The sequence below is a fragment of the Planococcus citri genome, chromosome 5, assembly GCF_950023065.1.
Source record: "Planococcus citri chromosome 5, ihPlaCitr1.1, whole genome shotgun sequence".
In the NCBI taxonomy this organism is placed as follows: domain Eukaryota; kingdom Metazoa; phylum Arthropoda; class Insecta; order Hemiptera; family Pseudococcidae; genus Planococcus; species Planococcus citri.
In genome coordinates this window covers 2,944,845-2,966,043 of record NC_088681.1, presented here as the reverse complement: position 1 = coordinate 2,966,043, position 21,199 = coordinate 2,944,845, and the positions used below count along the sequence as shown (strand labels likewise).

At 36.2% G+C, this 21,199-nt stretch overlaps 2 protein-coding genes across 2 annotated transcripts in view; both read left to right on the top strand.

Annotated features, from left to right (window-relative positions):
• The window catches only part of DIP-gamma (Dpr-interacting protein gamma), a 268,534-nt gene that overhangs the window by 172,838 nt on the left and 74,497 nt on the right, over positions 1-21,199 (top strand). The window lies entirely within an intron of this gene.
• Positions 9,359-11,309, top strand: LOC135847444 (uncharacterized). The gene has a single exon (XM_065366971.1). The coding sequence runs from the start codon at positions 9,381-9,383 to the stop codon at positions 10,806-10,808; it is 1,428 nt and encodes a 475-aa protein (XP_065223043.1). The 5' UTR covers positions 9,359-9,380; the 3' UTR covers positions 10,809-11,309.

Here is a 21,199-nt window from a genome sequence, read left to right as displayed (position 1 = left end):
TTTTACCAAAAAACTGGAAATATACTCTCTAAATTTGAAACAGTCAATTTCACTGCTTAGCAGTCACGACATTTTGCCTTTTTAAAGCAGTAGTTTTTTTTACTGCAAAACAATGAAAAATTACTGAATTGGTCAGTCAAAATGATTTTTTACTGACCAATTCAGTAATTTTTCACTGTTTTGCAGTAAAAAAAACTACTGCTTTAAAAAGGCAAAATGTCGTGACTGCTAAGCAGTGAAATTTGACTGCTTTAAATTTAGAGAGTATGTGCGCTCTGTGCCAGATTTAATAGGCTCGAAGCGTATTCGCGAATGTAATAAATCAAGATGAAATTTCCATTTGTGATTTGTGTACAAGGTTTTATGGGTAGAATTATTCTTTCGAATTCGTAAATTGAATATGGTACGTAGAGCGGAGTGAAATCTTGAAATTCGTGTTTAATGTTTAATAGCGTAGTAGTATTATACGCTCAGCCCAGGTGTAAAAAGTAAAACCAGAGATAACGAAACAATTGCGGATTGCTTCGTGCTGTGTTTCGGAAAATTCATTTCGTGTTTGAGGATTTTTTTTAATGCTCTTCAAAAATGTGTATAATTCTCATTTCTAAGCATTGCAATGCAACTTTTATTCGTTTTTGCAACGTACAACTTGTACAGCAAAGTAGAAGGGATGAAAAACGATCATTTGCACGTCAATTATGAGGAGGGATTGATAAAATTACATTGGGCTGTACCATCTATGCCATGGGAACTTCCTGATCATGGCGTGAATAGCGCTACAATGAAGCATTTTTCACGAAAAGCTCAATGTGTGGGCAACCTCAACCTCCTCCCACAATGTGACCCTTATAGGAGGGTGCAAATCCAAATCTAACTTCATAAACGTGTTCAGCTGGTTCAATTCGTATGATACTATTAGTCGAAGGGCTCGCATAAGGATCATTTGCACCCAGCCCTGTCGATCCTTTGGGACAACTTTTTTCTTAAAGAATTAGTCCTAAGGAACATTTCTATCCCTTTTACGCAAAACAAAAGTGGCCCTACTAACAAAAAGGCGGCCATTTTGATTGACAGATCAGTCGAAATCGCAGATTTTGCGTTCCAACATAGGACTTGTACGAAATGTTTTAAACCGTACAAAGGTAGATCGAAAGATCAGACAATTTATCACGTGTCAAAATTTCAAGTACTCAAGTGCCTTTCTCGATTTTTGGTGAATTTTTGAAAATCAAATTTGGGCCAAAAATGAGGGGAAAAATCAAAATTTTACCAAATTGACCAGGAAAGCTAAAATTTGGGATATACCCAATTTTCGACATGTCAAATCGATTGGAAACGGTTTCAAACCATTCTGATGCAGTTCTGGAACCTCCAGCAGATTTTTAAAACTCGAAATTCCTACAAAATCTTATCAAATGGAGTTGGAAAGCCGAAATTTATTCTGCAAACTAATTTCAGTACGCAACGAAGTCGACTGCAGGTAGATTTGAAGTCGTATTGGAGCCTCTAGCGACTTTCTGAAAATTACTGGAGCCTCCAGTAGATTTTTGAAACTTCAAAATGTCCCCAAAATTTCATCAAACGGAGATGGAAACCCGAAATTTACTCTGTAATCCAATTTTAACAGCCTCTGAAGATGACTTCAGGTGAGCTCAAGTCATTTTGAAGCTTCCAGCTACTTTTTGGAAGTTCTAATTTTCCAAAAAACGTCATACAACCTTTCAAAAAGTCGCTGAAGGCTCCAAAACAACTTGAAATCCACCTGCACTCGACTTCGTAGTGTATTAAAATTAGTTTGCAGAATGAATTTCTGCTTTCCATCTCCATTTGATCAAATTTTGGGAAATTTCAAGTTTAAAAAATCTACTGGCGGCTTCAGTGATTCTCAAAAAGTTGCTGGAGGGTCCAAAACTACTTAAAATCCACCTGTAGTTGACTTCGTAGCGTATTAAAATTAGTTTGCAGAATAAATTTCTGCTTTCCATCTCCATTTGATCAAATTTTGAGAAATTTCGAGTTTCAAAAATCTGCTGGAGGCTCCAGAACTGCGTTAGGGAAAAAATCAAAATTTTACCAAATTGATCAAGGAAGCTGAAATTTGGGATATGCCACATTTTCGATCTGTCAAATTGATTTGAAACTGTTACAAACCGTTTTTAGCAGTTCTGGAGCCTTGGAGCCTCCAGCAGATTTTTAAAACTCGAAATTTCCATAAAATTTCTTTAAAATGGAGTTGGAAAGCCAAAATTTATTCTGCAAACTAATTTCAATACGCTATGGACTCGACTGCAGGTGGATTTCAAGTTGTTTTGGAGCCTCCATCGACTTTCTGAAAATTACTGGAGCCTCCAGTACATTTTTGAAACTTGAAATTTCTCAAAAATTTCATCAAACGGAGACGGAAAGCTGAAATTCATTCTATAAACTAACTTTAATACGCTACGAAGTCGACTGCAGGTGGATTTTTGGAGCCTCCAGCAATTTTTTGAAAGGTTGTATTGCGTTTTTTGAAAAACTGAAATTTCCACAAAGTAGCTGGAAGCTTAAAAACCATTTGAAACCACCATGCAGTCGAATTCATATCGTATTGAAATTAGTTTGCGAAGTAAATTTCAGCTTGCTAACTTCATTTGATAAAATGTTGTGGGAATAAGTTTCAAAAATCTGGTGGAGACTCCAGTAATTTTCAAAAATTCGCTGGAGGCTCCAAAACGACTTCAAATCCACCTGCAGTCGACTTCGTAGCGTATTGAAATTAGTTTGCAGAATGAATTTCGGCTTTTCAACTCCACTTGATGAAATTTTGTAGAAATTTCGAGCTTCAAAAATCTGCTGCAGGCTCCAGAACTTCTCAAAACGCTTTGAAACAGTTTCCAATCGATTTGGGAAATCTAAAATAGTGTATATCGCTAATTTCAGCTTTCTTGGTCAATTTGGTAAAATTTTGATTTTTTCCCTCACTTTCGGCCTAAATTTGATTTTCAAAAATTTACCAAAAATCGAAAAAGGCACTTTAGCACTTGAAATTTTGACAGGTGGTGAATTTTGCCTGACCTTTTGATCCGTCTTTGTACAGTTTAAGAAATTTCGTGCAAGAGGGCTAGAAATGTTTCTTAGGACTTTTTCTTTAAGAAAAAAGTTGTCCCGGACGATCGGCGGGTGGGGGGGTGCAATAAATTTGTATGCCCCCCCCCCGACTATATTATTTCAATTTTCCTTCGACCCAAAATTGGGGGCGTTTTTGAAGATGAACCACATGGAGGGGAAATTTGAAAAAAAAATCCAATAATATATTACTCGTGCAGGTATATTTTTGGAAGAAAACATGTCAGAAAGCATAAATGAAAACTTTAAAAATACACGTTTCTGAATCCAAAAAGCTCGATTTTTGAAAATTCGTACGTATTTGACCAAGTGGGCTACTTCTGAGCATTCTCACGCAGCATCAGTCTTCAAGTTTTTTTGCCGAAAGAACAATGCTGAAACCTCCTAGAACTCCTTTTAATGCACACGTACTCGTACGAGTATGTAATGCACGAGAAAACGACGAATTACATTTTTTTTTTGCCACAAACACCAGAGCCTCTGAATTTATTGTAGGTATTACGCTCTTTTCGAAATAAACCAAACCGCACACGCTGATGCCTTTCAACTCCAATTCGAAGATTAGTTTAATATTCCGGTACCTTTTCAGTTTTCGTCGAGCATTTTAGCTCAAAGTAACCATATAATTTTCATTTTGGTTCGGCCTGACGCGCATACGTGACATTTACGGACGTTGACAGCATAAAGCATCGTCGACGCAGTCTGGCAGTTCATCAACGCCGGCAGTAAAACTACACTATTTTCTCGCCACCCGCGCCCTAAGTCGTTTTCTTGCACGAACACTCCCAATCCAAGTACATACATGTATGGAGAAATACACCCTACGTCTACTAAAATAAAACGTATGTAACTTCGGGCAAAAGTGCTGACGTCTTGCTCGTATCAGTGCATCGCACTTACCTCATCATAAAAATGTAGAAGAAAGGCGAAAGCAGACTGCTGCATCGTTAGGTACACAGACGCACGAATATTACAAGAAAATCTCGATAAATGAAGTTTGATTTTGTTCCAGTGATGAATTAAATAAAAATACTTTGAAATTTTTAAAAATCTGTATATTTATTCGGCTAACTATCGGATAATTCATTTTCAAAGTTCCAAGTACATATGTACATATGTTAGAGCTACGTTATTAAACATAAATTGCGTTTAAAATAAAACATTACAACGAAAATTAGGATATCCAACCGCTTATCTCGTAAACAAAAATCGCTATTGATCTTGAGGTAGTTTCACTATAAAAACCGGAAATATGAAAAAAATTTCTCCATCCTCCTTCAGCGAGTGTGATGGGGATGAAGATTTTTAAAATATTTGCTACTGGACTCACTTGCTGCATGTATGTTTAGGTATTCGTCGACTCGAGCATAGGTTTTTAGATACCCTTGTATTCATTAAAATTTTTACATTTTTAAGAATATCCTACACTGAAAAATTTGTACCAAGTATGGCATTTTACAAATATACAATAATGAAGTGTGCAGCCATCAAACATAGCAAGATATAAGACATTTTAGTTCTTTTATACTTGATCAATTCTGTTTCAAATGTGTTTGGATTTTTTCAAAACGAAAAACGTTATCTTGTATTTCAATAAGAAAGTACAGTTGCTATCAAATCATGAATAAGATTAGGTACACGAGTCAAGGCGGCGTACACACAAGCCCAGATTTTTGATAATACATAATATCTATCAAATTTTTATCTCGCATGCGAGATTACATCCGGATTCTTACAATCTACATCGCATCGTAGAAAAACTTTCAAAAAAGGAACCAAGGTCAGGATTCCTACTCGTTAAAAAAAAAAGTTACATTATAGTCCGGCATATGACAATAGGAGTAATTGCACCCCTCCCCCCGCCAATCCTCCGGGACAACTTTTTTCTTAAAGGGGACATCCTAAGGAACATTTCAAAGCAAATTTGCCAAAAAAAAAAGTTGGCCTTACTTACAAAATGGCGGCCATTTTGATTGACAGGTCAGCCGAAATCGCAGATTTTGCGTTTTAACATAGGACTTGCACGAACTTTTTCAAACTTTACAAAGGTAGATCGGAAGAACATGCAAAAATTTATCACCTGTCAAAATTTCAAGTGCTAAAGTGCGTTTTTCGATTTTTGGTGAATTTTTGAAAATCGAACTTAGGCCAAAAATGAGGGAAAAAATCAAAATTTTACCAAATTGACCAAGAAAGCTGAAATTTGGGATATACCCTATTTTCGACATGCCAAATCGATAGGAAACGGTTTCGACCCGTTTTGAGCAGTTCTGGAGCCTCCAGCAGATTTTTGAAACTATAAATTCCCACAAAATTTCATCAAATTGGAGTTGTAAAGCTAAAATTTATTCTAAAAACTAATTTCAATACGCTACGAAGTACTGCAGGTGAATTTCAAGTCGTTTTGGATCCTCCAGCAACTTTTTGAAAATTCCTGAAGCCTCCAGCATATTTTTGAAACTTTAAATTTTCACAAAATTTCATGAAATAGAGATGGAAACCTGAAATTTACTCTACACTCCGATTTTAACACCTTTCTGAAGACGACTTCAGGTGGGTTCAAGTAATTTCAGGGCCTCCAGTGACTTTTTTTGAAAGTTACTGGAGCCTCCAGTTTGAAACTTTAGATTTCCCCAACAATAATTTATCAAATAAGAGTTGGCAAGCTGAAATTTACTTCGCAGAATACATGGTGGTTTCAAATGGTTTTGAAGCTTCCAGCTACTTTCAGCAAATTTCAATTTTACAAAAAAACGTCATACAACCTTTCAAAAAGGTGCTGGAGGCTCCAAAACGACTTGAAATTTACCAGCAGTCAACTTCGTAGCGCATTGAAATTAGTTTGCAAAATGAATTTTGACTCTCCATCTTGGTTTGGTGAAATTTTGGGGAAATTTAAAGTTTCAAAAATTTACTGGAGGCTCCAGTAATTTTCAAAAAAGTCACTGGAGGCCCTAAAATGACTTGAACCCACTTGAAGTCGTCTTCAGAGGGTGTTAAAATTAGAGTGTAGAGTAAATTTCAGCTTTCCATCTCCATTTGATGAAATTTTGTGAAAATTTAAAGTATCAAAAATCTGCAGGAGGTTTCAGGAATTTTCAAAAAATTGCTGGAGGATCCAAAACGACTTGAAATTCACCTTCAGTACTTCGTAGCGTATTGAAATTAGTTTTTAGAATAAATTTTAGCTTTAAAACTCCAATTTGATGAAATTTTGTAGGAATTTAGAGTTTCAAAAATCTGCTGGAGGCTCCAGAACTGCTCAAAACGGGTCGAAACCGTTTCCAAACGATTTGGCATGTCGAAAATAGGATATATCCCAAATTTCAGCTTTCTTGGTCAATTTGGTAAAATTTTGATTTTTTCCCTCATTTTTGGCCTAAGTTCGATTTTCAAAAATTCACCAAAAATCGAAAAACGCACTTTAGCACTTGAAATTTTGACAGGTGATAAATTTTTGCATGATCTTCCGATCTACCTTTGTAAAGTTTGAAAAAGTTCGTGCAAGTCCTATGTTAAAACGCAAAATCTGCGATTTCGGCTGACCTGTCAATCAAAATGGCCGCCATTTTGTAAGTAAGGCCAACTTTTTTTTTTGGCAAATTTGCTTTGAAATGTTCCTTAGGATGTCCCCTTTAAGAAAAAAGTTGTCCCGGAGGATCGGCGGGGGGGAGGGGTGCAATTACTCCTATTGTCATATGCCGGACTATTGGCTACCAAAAAAAAAACTTGAAAAAGTAATTAATAAAAAATTAAAAATATTAAAAAACAGGTAAAACATTTTAATGTCAAAAAAAAATACCGAAGTAAACCAGAACAAAAATGGAACTTGATGGAAACTGGTACAATTTTGACAAAAAGCAGGATTTTTTGGCATTTAGCGTCAAAAAAATTGATTTTGCAACTTTTTGATTAAAAAAATCAAGATTTTTATTCCTGGAAAAAATCAAAACCTATGGCAATTTTAGAAGAATCAAAGGGCTTTGTAGCAATTTCTGCTAAAAAAAATTCGACACCAAACAAATTTTTGGAAAAGTGTGAGACTTTTTGGAATTTTTTGCAAAAAAAAACACAACTTTTGGTCATTTTTAGGCAACAAAAAATGAGACTTCTTGGCGATTTAGGCAAAAGACGAGATTTTTTGCTACTTTTGATAGCTAAAAAGTGGGAATTTTTGTAAATTTGCAAAATGCAAGACTTCGATCATTTTTACCAAAAGCAGGATTTTTTGGGAATTACAAACCTATTGGTAAAAAGTGATATTTTCTTTTTAGAAATTTTCGGAGAAAGAAAAGCACTTGGTAGAAATTTTGTTAAAAAGTGAGAATATTTAAAATTTTTCAAAAATCTCAATTTTCACGCAGAAGAATCTAAACAACCACGGCGCGTAGGCAACGATAAATTATTAATAAATATCTAATTGGATTAATATGGAAACAACGAAACATTCTGCACCAATACGAGTAATAATAAATTTATTAATGCCGGCAACATAACGCATACTTATATATATTTTTTTTTACAACGAAAAACAAAGAGACGATGACGTCGACGAAGGTGGCCCACGTCGTCTTCTGACTTCGGACCGTGCATCGCCATCGCGAACGCAGCAGCACATAATAAAACGCGCAAATATTATTAGCCAAACTGGTAATAAAATTTAATCAAAGAAAAGCTTTCCTCCCTACACTTGGCGATTGCTTATAAAATTTAATCTCAAATTCCAATAAAAATGCCGCGCATTTTTTACGGCGGTTTTTATGTGCCGACTAAGGCCAAAGTGTACGTCTACCAAGCTGTAGTGTAGGCTACGTAGTATACACGAAAAGAAATGAAATTAGTTCGTAGAGTGTAAATGTTGATGAGTGTTTTAGGCTGGGCGAGCATCAAATGTACGGTTACGTAGTTCGTGTGCCCCCTGGTCGGCCTCTCTCTCTCGGTCGTGAATTTGTAGTCAGTGCCAGGGAGGCGGTAATTTTCAAAATTGAAACGAGATTTGGTCTTTGGTTTATTGCTTTACATATTATACGATAGTGAAAGTACACAGCTATACAATACTTCGACGCCGAACTGGATACACTATGCACGGATGGTGCAAATTTACGAAGCACGTTTATCCTACGGATGCAAATGAAGGTGCAGAGGAGTCGCGGATGTTTTTGTTTTTTTTTTTACTATTTCGAGACGGTTTTTTCTTTTCTCGATCCTCGCATCTTTCGTGTCATCTTATAAATACATCTCAATCTACTCATCTTCTACGTCGTTCGCGTTTTTCAAATTAAAAATAAAAATCGAACGCGAAAACAATACGGAGACGTTTCTCGCTCGATTGTACATAAGTAGGTAATCAAATACATAAATACCTAAAGCTGCTAAAACACAAGAGGATTTTTTTTTCATAATCGTAAATTAATCATTCTCGACGGTTATTTCCGTTTTAAATCAAATACACGAGACGATTGAGTTGACTGTTGGTAGTGCGAACGTTTCTGTCATTAATTTTTTGCCTTATGCCCACAAAGTGAGATTTTCTTTTAAAAAATTGTTGTCGAAAAAAAATATGATTTTGGAAAATTGTGAGCTAATTTAGTGGAGGCAAATTAGCATCACCCCCGTGAAGGGACGGGTTAAGAATATCCTTATGGTACCCTCTGCCTGTCGTAAAAGGCAACTAAAAGAGGACCAGGCAAGTAGGGTGTCCCAAGAATAACAAAAGTTGAAATTCGGAAACGCATACCCTCTAAATTTTTTCGTTTTACCCCCAAAAGAATTTTAAGCCTATTCCCAACCCAATTGGTGCACGTTAACCCATGCCCCAAGGGCCTCGAAGATGCATCATGATTTATGCATTTTAAGCATTTTTTAAAGGCGCTCTACCTCGCTCAATTTTCAATTTATGAAAATAATGTATAGGACCATTGTTGTTGGGCATTAGAAAATCTACAAGAAAGGTCATATAGATACATTTCTTTCATAAATCAAAAATTAAAGGCTCTAAATCACTTTGCAATTGTGCAAAATTCGTAATCTAGGTAATCAAAAATGAAAACTTTCTCTGAGGTTCACAATATTTCTGTCCACCCTGTACCCAGTACCTACGCACGACACTCAAGTCTTATCAGTTGTGATTGCATCAAACATGTCTAGACTTGTCAAGCACTTCAGTTCTATCTATGATAAATTGACATTATTCATTCATTTGAGCTTTTTCTATGATCCTATTCAGTTTCTTCTCGTGGTGTTTTTTAATTCATTTTTAACAGTGGAAGTTGATAATGTCAAATTTGAATTTACGTAGTACCTCAAGTGTGTACCTTGTGGGTGAGCCAAATCACCAAATAACTGGGTGTAAATTGCCCTCAAACCGGCAAGTTTTGCAAGTTTTATTTTATAATTCACGTGAGGTAAAATTATTAATAAAACAAAGTGCTAATCTGGTAATTCGCGAGTGTGTTATTTTTTGGGAAAAGGCCAGAATTCCACTAAGAGCAATTCCTAATTGTGTGAAAAAACTCGAAAACTTACATGAAACTTGGAAAAACCTGCAGAAACATGCTCACAGAACTTCAGCAACCCATAAACAGCAAGAAGACGACTTCACAGGTAATTTGGACAATTTATTTGACATTGCACATGCGAATGCTCTTGAGTTAATCAAAATAGAAGAAGACAAACTCTTCTTACAATGTCAAAGACAGCCTGGACGACCTGGTTCCTTGATTGGTGTTGATAAAAATTTAGCAGAAAAAGAACGCAGGCAAGCGATCCGAGATGAGGAAGAAAAACAGCGTAAACTGAAACACCTTGAAACTTCAACATCAGCAACAGCATCTTGCTCATCTCAGAATGTTGTGGAGTCTGAATTTAATGATCACGAGTCATTCATTTCTACTGAAAATGACAAAAATACTGACGATACAGAATTTGTTGCTAATATTCGTACTGAGCCTTCTAAGAAAAATTTCATTACACCAGAACTTGTAGCTGCTTTGGATCAATGTCGATTGAGCATTAGAGATTCTGTTTTTGTTATTGGAGCAGTTGCTGAAGCGCTTGGTCATAATATTGATCAATTGAGCATAAGTAAATCATCCATCCAACGAATTCGTACCAGTGAAAGAGAAAAACGAGCGAAAGTCATAAAACAGAATTTCCAAAATCAAGTTCCAGATGTAGTAACTGTGCACTGGGATGGGAAATTGTTACCTGGCCTAGATCAACGATGCTCAAAAGAAGAGAGGCTCCCCATTCTTATTACATTTGAAGGTAAAGAGCAGTTGCTTGCTGTACCAAAGCTAGAAAATTCCACAGGCGAAGCGCAATCAACTGCTGTATTAAATGCACTAATGGACTGGAATTTAGATGAAAAGGTTCAAATACTTTATTGCGATACTACCGCGTCCAACACAGGTCGTTTCAATGGGGCTTGTGTCCGTTTAGAGCAAGAGTTGGAGAGAGACTTACTACTGTTTGCCTGTTGTCATCACGTATATGAACTACTTTTAAAAGCTGCATTTGAAGCTAAATTACCACAAGTCACAAAAAGTCCGGATATACCTCTGTTTAAAAAATTCCGAGACAGCTGGAAAAACATCAATCCTCAAAATTTTCAAGTTGACCAAGAAATATTAACTCGTTGCGAAGTACTTGAAATTCAGACATTGTCCACTTTTTATCACGGTGAACTGGAAAAAAAACCATAAGAGACGATTATCGAGAACTTATTGAATTGTCGTTATTATTTTTGAACCAGGATCGAGATCAACAAATAAAAATTAGGCCACCTGGTGCAGTCAGCCAAGCTAGGTGGATGGCGAAGGGAATATATTCTCTCAAGATATTCTTATTGCGATCTCAGTTTACTTTGTCTACCAACGAACTACAACAGCTGGGACAACTGTGCCTCTTCATTGCAACTATTTATATCCGACCATGGTTAAAATGTTTACTGGCTGTGAAAGCTCCGATTCAAGATTTAACTCTCATCAAACGCTTGAAACGTTATGAAGAAATTGACCTCGAAATTTCGAAAGCAACTTTGAACCGATTTTTCCAACATCTGTGGTATTTGACTGAGGAAGCTGCATTATTGTCCATTTTTGATGACGAAGTAAGCGTGGAACAAAAAACAAGAATCGTTGAACAACTAACCAAAGACGAAATACCAAATTCTGATAAAAGATACATTCCATCAAAGGACGAGATGAGCTCTTTTCATGGTAAAAAAAATTGAGACTTCTTCTTTTTCTAGTTCATTACTAACAGGAATACAATGTAGATTAATTCATTTTCTGTCGTTTCTTTTTTGCTTTTTTCAGAAAAAAATATTGATGATTTCATTTCGAAAAAAAGTTTGAATTTGTTTGAGCGTTTGAAGATAGACGCAAGTTTTTTACAGTACCCTTGTTCAACGTGGGAAACCAACCAGTCTTATATTGCCGCCAAAAACTTCATGTACCATCTTCGAGCTGTGAATGATGTTGCAGAACGCGCAGTAAAATTGATGTCCGATTTTCACGGTAAAATTACCAACGATGAAGAACAAAAACAGTACTTGCTAGTTGCTACAATGTGTGAAAGAACATCGCGCCCTCTTTGAAAATTGTAATAAGGAAACTTTGAAAAGAAAACTTTCATCTTAGGTGTATTGTTCAAGATTCATTTATTAATCATTTTATTCTCTTCAGGATTTCAGAGCAAAGTAGGTACCTATTTTTACATTTCAATTATTCAAATAAACACTTTTGACTTTAAAAATGATTCAGGTATTACAAATAGTTTTAAGATTTTTGCAAGATTTCTGATATTTCAAAGAGATTTAGGGCCTTTAATTTTTGATTTATGAAGAAAATGTACCTATATGACCTTTCTTGTAGATTTTCTAACACCCAACAACAATGGTCTTATACATTATTTTCATATATTGAAAATTGAGCGAGGTAGAGCGCCTTTAAAAAATACTTAAAATGCATGAATCATGATGTATCTTTGAGGCCGTTGGGGCATGGGTTAACGTGCACCGATCGGGTTGGGAATAGGCTTAAAATTCTTTTGGGGGTAAAACGAAAAAATTTAGAGGGTATGCGTTTCCGAATTTCAACTTTTGTTATTCTTGGGACACCCTACAGGCAAGCGCGGAGGCCTAGATAGCAGCCCTATCAACGTGATATATCTGGATTGGCGGGTAACCAAGTCAGACGAAAATCAACCTTACTCGAAATTCACAAACAACAGGAAACGGATGGAACTATGGAATCCCAGGCCGAGGTGAAACCCTCCCAGGTTAAAATAAAAACACACACAAACAAAAGAAAATACAAATTCGGAAACTGGATACATACAAGTTTTAACAAAAGAGTGGGTTTGCCAAAAATTAAAATCAATGATGGAAAGGAATACTTTGAAGAACTCTGGAATGATGAAAATGCACGATACAAAAATAGAAGATGAAATTGGAGAAACAGAAGACAGAATTTCATTGAAAGAGCTACAAGAAGCTCTGAAAACAGCAAAAAATGCAAAAGCTCTAGGAGAAGATGGCACACCAACAGAATTGTACAAATACGCAAGTGGTGAATTTAAAAGAAGACTGCTGGAATTCCTAAATAGGATGTACCAAGAGGAAAAGGTACCTGAAGAATTCAAAACCGCAATTGTAATACCACTGTTCAAGAAAGGCGATATGTCAAACCTGAAAAACTACCGAGGAATAAGTCTACTGAACACCTGCTACAAGATAAATATGCGAAAATACTGGCAAAACGACTGGCAGATCATGCAGAAGAAAAGTTGTCAGAAAGTCAAAACGGATTTAGAAAAGGAAGATCATGCACTGACGCAAGTTATACAGTAAAACTACTGATGGAAAAAAGGATCGAGTACAACCTAGAAACATACATGTGCTTTATAGACCTGGAAAAAGCATATGGTAGGTCGTCGTCGTCGTAGTCGCGCTCCTTTACAGGAGATAGCGTATATGTCCATCTATATTAGCCGGTATCTAGCGTATATGTCCATCTATATTAGCCGGTATCTAGCGTATATAATTGTTTCTTTCAGGGTCTTGCAGGGAGAGTTGGCCGGGGAGTTTGTTGTTAACAGCTCCAATAGTTTCCTCCCTCTCATCGATCTTCTTCGAATTTTCCCCTGTACCGCTAGCATGAAAATACCATTTTCTTGTATTTTATGAGCTAAATACTTTAGCTTTCTGTTTTTGATGTCTTTAACTACAACTTTCCGCTCCTCTCCTATTCTTGTTGGTACTTCCTTGTTGGTAATGAAGTCCTTCCATGAGATCCATAGTAGCCTTCGATAGTACCACATCTCGAAAGCGGATACTTTCTTCTCGCATTTTGCACTCATGGTCCATGTTTCGCAGGAATACTTTAGAATGGTCCATACGTAGCATCGCATAATTCACTTCCTCAGATCTATACTCATCGTTTGATTTCCCAGCACATTGGCAAGGTTGTTGAAAGTGGTCTTTGTCATTCCAATCCGTGATTTAATTTCTTTATGATCTCTACCATCGTTGTTTATCAGCGCTCCAAGGTACCTGAATTGCTTTACATTTTCAATTTCTTGTGATCCGAAGTTGATTTTGACCTCTTTATCGTCTCCTTTCGTAAATCTCATCACCTTGGTCTTGCCTGCATTTATTTTCATTCCATATTTTAATCCAGCACTGTTGATTTGGTTGATCATTTTCTGCATCTGCGCCTCTGTCTCAGCAAGGATCACTTTGTGGTCTGCATAACTTATTTCGTTTATTCTCTTGCCGTTGATCTTGAATCCCATTCGTTCGATTCGCGCTTCCCTCGTTATTTCTTCTACATACATGTTGAACAACCTGGGTAAGAGGGGGCATCCTTGCCTCACGCCTCTCTTTATTCCACATCCGTTCTCCGAATACTCAGTTCCAATCTTGATGTTAGCGCTTTGCTCCCAGTACAGGTTCTTGATTATTTGCAGGTCTTTGTTATCGATATTGTATTTTTCCAGGATCTCCAACATCTTCTCATGGTTGACACGATCAAATGCTTTTTCATAATCGACGAAGCAAGCAATGATTTCCCTATTTGCATTCATTGCTCTTTGAATGATCACTTTCAGCAGGGCAATTGCATCTCTCATCCCTTTTTTTGCTACAAAGCCATATTGTGTTTCACTTAGATTTTCATCTATCTTCTTTTCAATTCTGGCATTTATGATGGAGAGTAGTAGCTTCAGTGCGTGGCTCATCAGTGCGATGGTTCTACATTCAGAGCATTTTTGCGAGTTGTTCTTTTTTGGTATTGGTACAAAATTTACTGCTTTGAAGTCCTTAGGCAGAGTCTAAAAGATGAAGAAATAACATAAAAATACGAAAGGTAATAAACAGTGTATATAAGAACACTAGAATAAGAGTACGAGTTGGAAGTAAACTCTCAGAACAAGCAGAAATAAACAGAAGAGTTTGCCAAGGATGCCCACTGTCATGTGTTTTATTCAACATATACATGGATCACATGGTAAAAGAATGGCAGAAAATGAAGCCAACTGGAATCAAAACAGACAGAAGGCAGGAAATATCAACAGTACTATTCGCGGATGATCAAGCAGTACTACTGGCACTCCACAAATTGCGTCCCGAAAGTACAAAAAGGCACTAATTGCGTCCCAAAGCAACCCTTTTGAGATCATTAGAATTAGACACAAATCGCGTCCCAAGGTTAGGGTGTTAAATAGATTGGATGTTCGTTTTTAGAGAAATAGGAAGAATACATACAATTAACGTATACAATTATGCGTTGTCCTGACTTTTCTTTTTTGGAGCTGAAATTTCTAAAAAAAAATCATTCAAATTATGAAAATTTTGAACTGAAAAAATCAACTTCCTCTCATGAAAAATCATTGTTCTTTTACTTATAAAAGTACAAATTTTCAAAAGCTTTTGTCCTTGCTACACTGTGCCAATTTGTTTATTTGTTTTCATTTTTATAAAACAAAAAAATTCTGCTTGAGGCTTCTAAAAATTGAAAAATGAACATGCAAATTTTTAGTGAGTCATAATAGGCTATGAATAGGTATCCTAATGGCTAATACCCATCATATGTGTTGAGTACTTATATCAATTGGCAAAATTGTGGTCTCACATTTTATTACACATTAAAAGGCTCAATGTTTTAATCGTCAAAATTGGTATTTTTTTGTCATATCAGTCGGCAAATTTTTGGTCAAACACTCCCCTCCCCCCAAAGAAAGTGCCTAGTTTCATCCCTGGAAAAAATGTTTGTAAATTTTGGCATTGGTGGTTTTTCAAACAAACCCCCCACACTCAATTTTTTCAGCATTTTTTTTTTTTGGTTTTTATTTAAAACCCTAGGACCCTGGTGTTGAGTTTTCAATTCTTTTAGAGTTCAAGCGTATGGATGTCAAGTTCATTTGAAATAACATTTTCCCTATTTTGAGCTACTTCTTTTGTCTAAAATATACCTGCCCCAGTGGACGCAATTCGTGCCTACCCATTTGTACCACCCATGGTGTGGGACGCAATTCGTGTCCAGCCATACTAGCCAAAACAGAAGATGACCTACAGAGATCAATGTGCAATCTAAAAAAGACATCAGAAAAATATGATACGAGAATATCATCAGAGAAAAGAAAAACAATGGCCTTCAAAGGAAAGGAACCAGTAATAAGCAAGATTGTAATTGATGGAAAAATCATCGAACAGGTCAATAATTTCAAATACCTGGGAAACACGATATCATACCAGGGAGAATTAGATGTTGGTGGAAAGATTGAAAAGTTCCTGAGAGTCACAGGACTGATAAATAGGACCCTGAGAAGCATTAAGGTGCGAAAAGAAACAAGATTGAAGGTGTACAATACCCTAGCAATACCAATGATGACTTATGGAAGCGAGGTATGGGCACTGAAGAAATCTGATAAAAGAAGAATAACGGCAGCGGAGATGAAGTTCATGAGGAGAACGGCAGGGGTGACTCTCAGAGACAGAGTCCCCTCTGAGAAAATAACAGCAGATCTCGGAGTGAAGCCAGTCATGAAGAGGATAAAGCAGTATAGGAAAGATTGGAGAAATCATGTCAAGAGGATGGAGGAAACAAGATCACCAAAACAGGTCCTCCAATATACACCAACGGGGAAGAGAAGCAGAGGGAGACCAAGGAGGAAACTCACTGATACCTCAGGCTCGTCCTCAACAGGTTCCACACCGTAGCAGACAGGCCAAAAGGCCTACCGCTTACAAGGAAACGACGACGACGAGGTTTTAAACTTGGGATGGAATTTTTTCACCTTTAGTTCGATTATTTTTAATCAACTTTTCTCTTCACACGTTACAGTAGGAGCAATTAACTGAAACATCGTTAATGAAATTGCTACGCTGCTTTGATTAATATCGCCAATTCGAAGGTACAGGACTACGTTTATTTGTATAGAACGTAGGTTCGGGTACATGTTGCTTTACGTCGTAAAATAGCTCACATCTAGACGTCGTCGTCGTCGTCTTACAGACACGAGCTATTAGTTTCAAGAAATGAACGGTAGTGTCATCGCGATGATGAAAGACTTCTAGTTATCTCGACATTTATATAATGTGTATGAATACAAGTACTTGGTTACCTCGTGGTTCACTAAACCTCGCAATAAACCATTCCTTTATATTCTTCGATAAAAATCCTCACACTTATACGCTCAAATATGTACAAACTCACAAAAGGTTCGTACCTATTTCTAGGACTGAAATCAGCCACCAAAAAAGAGAACCGCTGGATGGTGAGGGGGAGGGGGAGAGGAGGGTGCGGAACACGAGTAGAATTTATGACCGCGACACCGTCGTTGTCGGCGGCAAAATTTGCCAACCACTTGTGCCATGCCATGCCGTCTCTGTCCGATAATTTCTAATTGGAAAGCAACGCTTCTCTAATCTAGGGTCAAATAAAAACAATAAAAACAACGCTATATACAAAATTAGAATACGCGAATTTCCCCGGTGGATTCGCGCCCGGAATTTATTGGCTCGCGGTACGGCGTGCCCGTTGTACATGCCTTTCGAATATTCGCAGTTTTATTTAATTTTAACGCGAATAATTATATTTATTTCTTTTTTTCTCTCGACAAGACGTGAAAATGGTTGAAAAATTCGAATAAGAATTACAAAAAAAAGAGAGCGAAAACCAGCACCTTGTGTTTTCGATGATTTTTTGCTCGAGTTATCCCCGCTGCGTACTGCGTAGTGTCGTCGTAAATTTACTTCTGCAGATGTTTAATTTACGTTAGATAAAATCTGTTCTATCGCTTTATTACCGCGAGCTAATCAGTAATCAACTTTAATACGAAATGAACAGGTCAGCGTAGCGACTTCTTTCTTGACCCCATCATCTCATCGCTCGTGTTATCTTCTGGCCGACATTTTAAAAATTGTATGCTAATATAATATGTTTATAATACTCGCAAACAATTTCAAAAATTTTGAAATTATTTTTGATGATTTTGTTATTTGCCTTGAAAAATAAAGTCCAAATAAATGAGAAAATTGGGGGAAATTCCCATCAAAATAATCATAAACATTAGGTACCTATTGTAAGTTTTTTACGCATAATTATTTTGTTGTTTTATTGCACGTAAAGTTTTGCAATTTTCAAGAAAATAGAATGTTCTCAATTTTGAAAAAAAAATTATTTTCCAGAATTTGAACACGCGCAGCTGCAAGCTGCTTTGCCAGGGTGTCCACTTATTTCTGGAAATTATTTTCCCTGACTTTTCCAGGTTTTCCAGACCAATTCCTCCAATTTTCCAGATTCTTGAAAAATGAATTACACTCGCGAACAGGTGGGGGGGGGGGTCAAATTTCTTTGAATATCATGAGCAGGCTCCAAATATCGTTAATACGTAGATCTACAGTTGTGCCCTTTTTTTTCAAGCACGACTACATAAGTACATATCTGCTCAATAGGGTGGCCCTTATTTAAACTTGGTGGGAATTTTTTTTGGGGGGGAGGGGTTAGTGGAAAAAATCAAGACTTAAACGAGATGAGCTCAATCGATGGTATCAACATTTTTAAAAACATAAGCGTTCTGTTGAAAAAACAAAAATTGTATTAGTAATTCGCATTCAAGCATAGACAGAATGGAAGAACATCATTTTTCAAAAACTTTTTAAAATTTTCATTTGAACCCTCAAACATCTTTCATTGGAACTTGAAACAGTTGATGAACTGGACATTTATTTTATTTTATCATCACAGTGAGCTGTTCAGCCCATCTGGGAAACTGCAGAAGAATTGCTCGCCAATGTATCATCAAAGTCTTTTCTTCGGTCTTCCTCTGCTCCTACATGCCAATTGGAGTATATTCTTTGACTTTTCGAGGGGACCGTTCGTCAGGCATTCTGTCAACGTGTTTTCGCCATTTCTTTCTATAATCTTTCACTCGTCTAATGATTGGCTCTGCTCCTAGCTCCTTCAGGATGTCTTTGTTCCTATTCCTATCTCATCTCATATATCCTGCCGTGGCTCGCATGAATCTCATTTCTGCTGCGTTTACTCTGCTTTTTATATCCTTTCTCATAGTCCAAATATTATAAAACTTTGAAACAAAAAAAAAATAAACTCCTCACACAAACAACTTCTGACCTCGCTACGTTCGGGCTGATTTTTTTCTCTTTTACAAAATAGAAAATTTCATGTTTCAGACTTCTAAAAATTGAACAGTGAAAAGAAAAATTGTTTATAAGTCATGATAGGCCATACGAAGACTTAATACCCATAGTTAATATCAACTGGCAGAATTGTTTTCTCATATCTCGTTTACTTCTATGTATGTATTTAGCAAAATTGGTATTTTTTTCTCATATCAGTTTGAAAATTTTCGGTCGCACCCCCTCTCCCCTCCAACCAAACAAAACTTGAAGTTTCGTGCTCGATGAGACGGCCGCGGATATTCAAAATCAATGATCTTGTTTCAACTTGTTTGATATTTTGACCATGTTTTATAGAGCATGGAGGGAGAAATGAGAGGGGTGTGAAAGTGAATAGACAGGGTTGAAAAAAATGATCAATTATTTGAACTCAACCTGTTCAAAATAATGACAAATCTACAGGTACTTACTTCAAATTTTTAAATTACATATTTTAAATTTTGATCAAAGTTGTAGATGTTTGTATCCTCTCTTCTTCCTCCACGTATTGGAATTATTCTTTTTTGAAAATTAGTTTTTTAAAAATAGGTTTAAAAATGATTTTCATCGTACATAATTTTTTTCCATTTTTAATGGCAACCTTTGGTTGTTTACGTATCATAAAAAGTTGAACTTTCACCTCGAAAGTTCGATTTTCAAATTTTCAGAGTCTTATAATTGAATTCGAATCTCGTATTAATTGTTCTTGAAATGTCGTAAGAAGATTTACTTTCCCAAATTCAACCAGTCTCAAGATATGACTGACAATGAGTCAACTTTTTGATCAGGTACTTTTGCCTTTTGCAAGAAACTGCATTGAAAAATACACCGATGTCGAAAGAATTGCATACTCGGTTTGCCGTAAATACGAAGTCGCTTTTCCTCGCATGATATGGTGACTATTTCTGCGTCGATTCTCCAGTTGGTAGGTAGACGAGGGGGGGAAGCTGGTGATTTTCACGCATTCGTTTACAAGACCTCGAATTTTTGGAAATTAAGTAGTTATTTACGAAAAAAAAACTTTTTTGCAATTTTTGTCTGAAAAGCGAAATTTTTGGTTAAAAAACGAGACATATTGGCAGTTTTAAGGAAAAAGGAAGATTTCAAGGAAATTTTTGGAAGACGAGAGAGATTTTTTAGCTATTCGTAGGCCTACGTATTTTGCTGAAAAAAAAACACAAGATTTTTAGTCAATTTTTCGTACAAATGAGAAGGATTTTTGAGAAATTATTAGGGCAAAAAATAATATGTATGTACTCTTTCGCAATTTCAATTTTTGTTTAAAAAAACGTGCCTTTTTCCAACTTTTTGGAATTGTTTTTGAAAACCCGACGATTTTTCAGCTAAAGTGAGACTTACAAAAGACAAGAATTTGACAATTTTAGAAAAATATAAAAAATGAAATCTTTGAAAATTTGCGACAATAAAAAAAGCAACTGAAAAATATGTAAATTGCTCGCTCGCAAAATGACCGAGTACGAGCCTTGAAATGATAGAATAGTTTCCAAGTTGCTGATAAATGATCAATCTTGCCACTAATTCGTAAAGATAAAAAACTAGGTAAGTACACGAAGACGAAATACTTGAAAAAAAAGTGGTAAAAATTGATCATTTTCACCATTCATCTTGAAAATCTTCAAACAAGTCCCCTTCACGAATAATTACCACTACCTATTAAGAATATTCCTTTTTTAAAGAAGAACATCTGCTTTTCCTTAAAGAGTACCCTTCACTCTTCTATCTTGGTTAGCTGAGATTTTGACAAATCAATCCAGAAAAGTGGGGAAAATTTGCTATTATTTAAAAAATTATCCCTAATTCGTAAACATTATTGTAAGTAAATTTTACACACGTGTTTTGATGCCTTACTGCATAATATAAATTTTTGCAATTAAGAAAATAGGAATTTTTTCAACTTTTTTAAAATTGAAATTATTTTTTAGAATTTGAACACGTCCAACTTCTTTGCCAATTAAGTAAGAAGAGGGGGGTTGGTTGAACTGAGGATGAGATGCCAACATTTTACCGATTCGAGGGATTATTCTCTGGCGGGTCACCCTGTTTGGAACTACTCGTAATCACACAAGTGGTCGGGCCAAAGATTTCGCCATTCGTTGTCGACAACATTGCATAATTTGATGTCCACATAAGCTAGGAGATCTTCCCACAAACGCGAGAATATTATCGCGGAATGAGATTTTTTATCGAGCTCGATAGAGTACAATGCACCGAAGAAGATGTGCTACATACAATATCTACTCGTATTTTCGCGATGTAAATTTGAAAATTCAACTTCATCTTTGGTTCGGAGACAAGTGACATTTTTGAGATATACTCGTACATACGTAGGTACTCGTATCTAGTTATTAGCATTTACCTTTCTGCTCTGCTCGCATGGTTGGCAGAAAACCT

What these genes read in the sequence shown, in the direction of transcription:
- LOC135847444 (XM_065366971.1), top strand. Translation starts at nt 9,381, where the DNA reads ATGTCAAATTTGAATTTACGTAGTACCTCAAGTGTGTACCTTGTGGGT.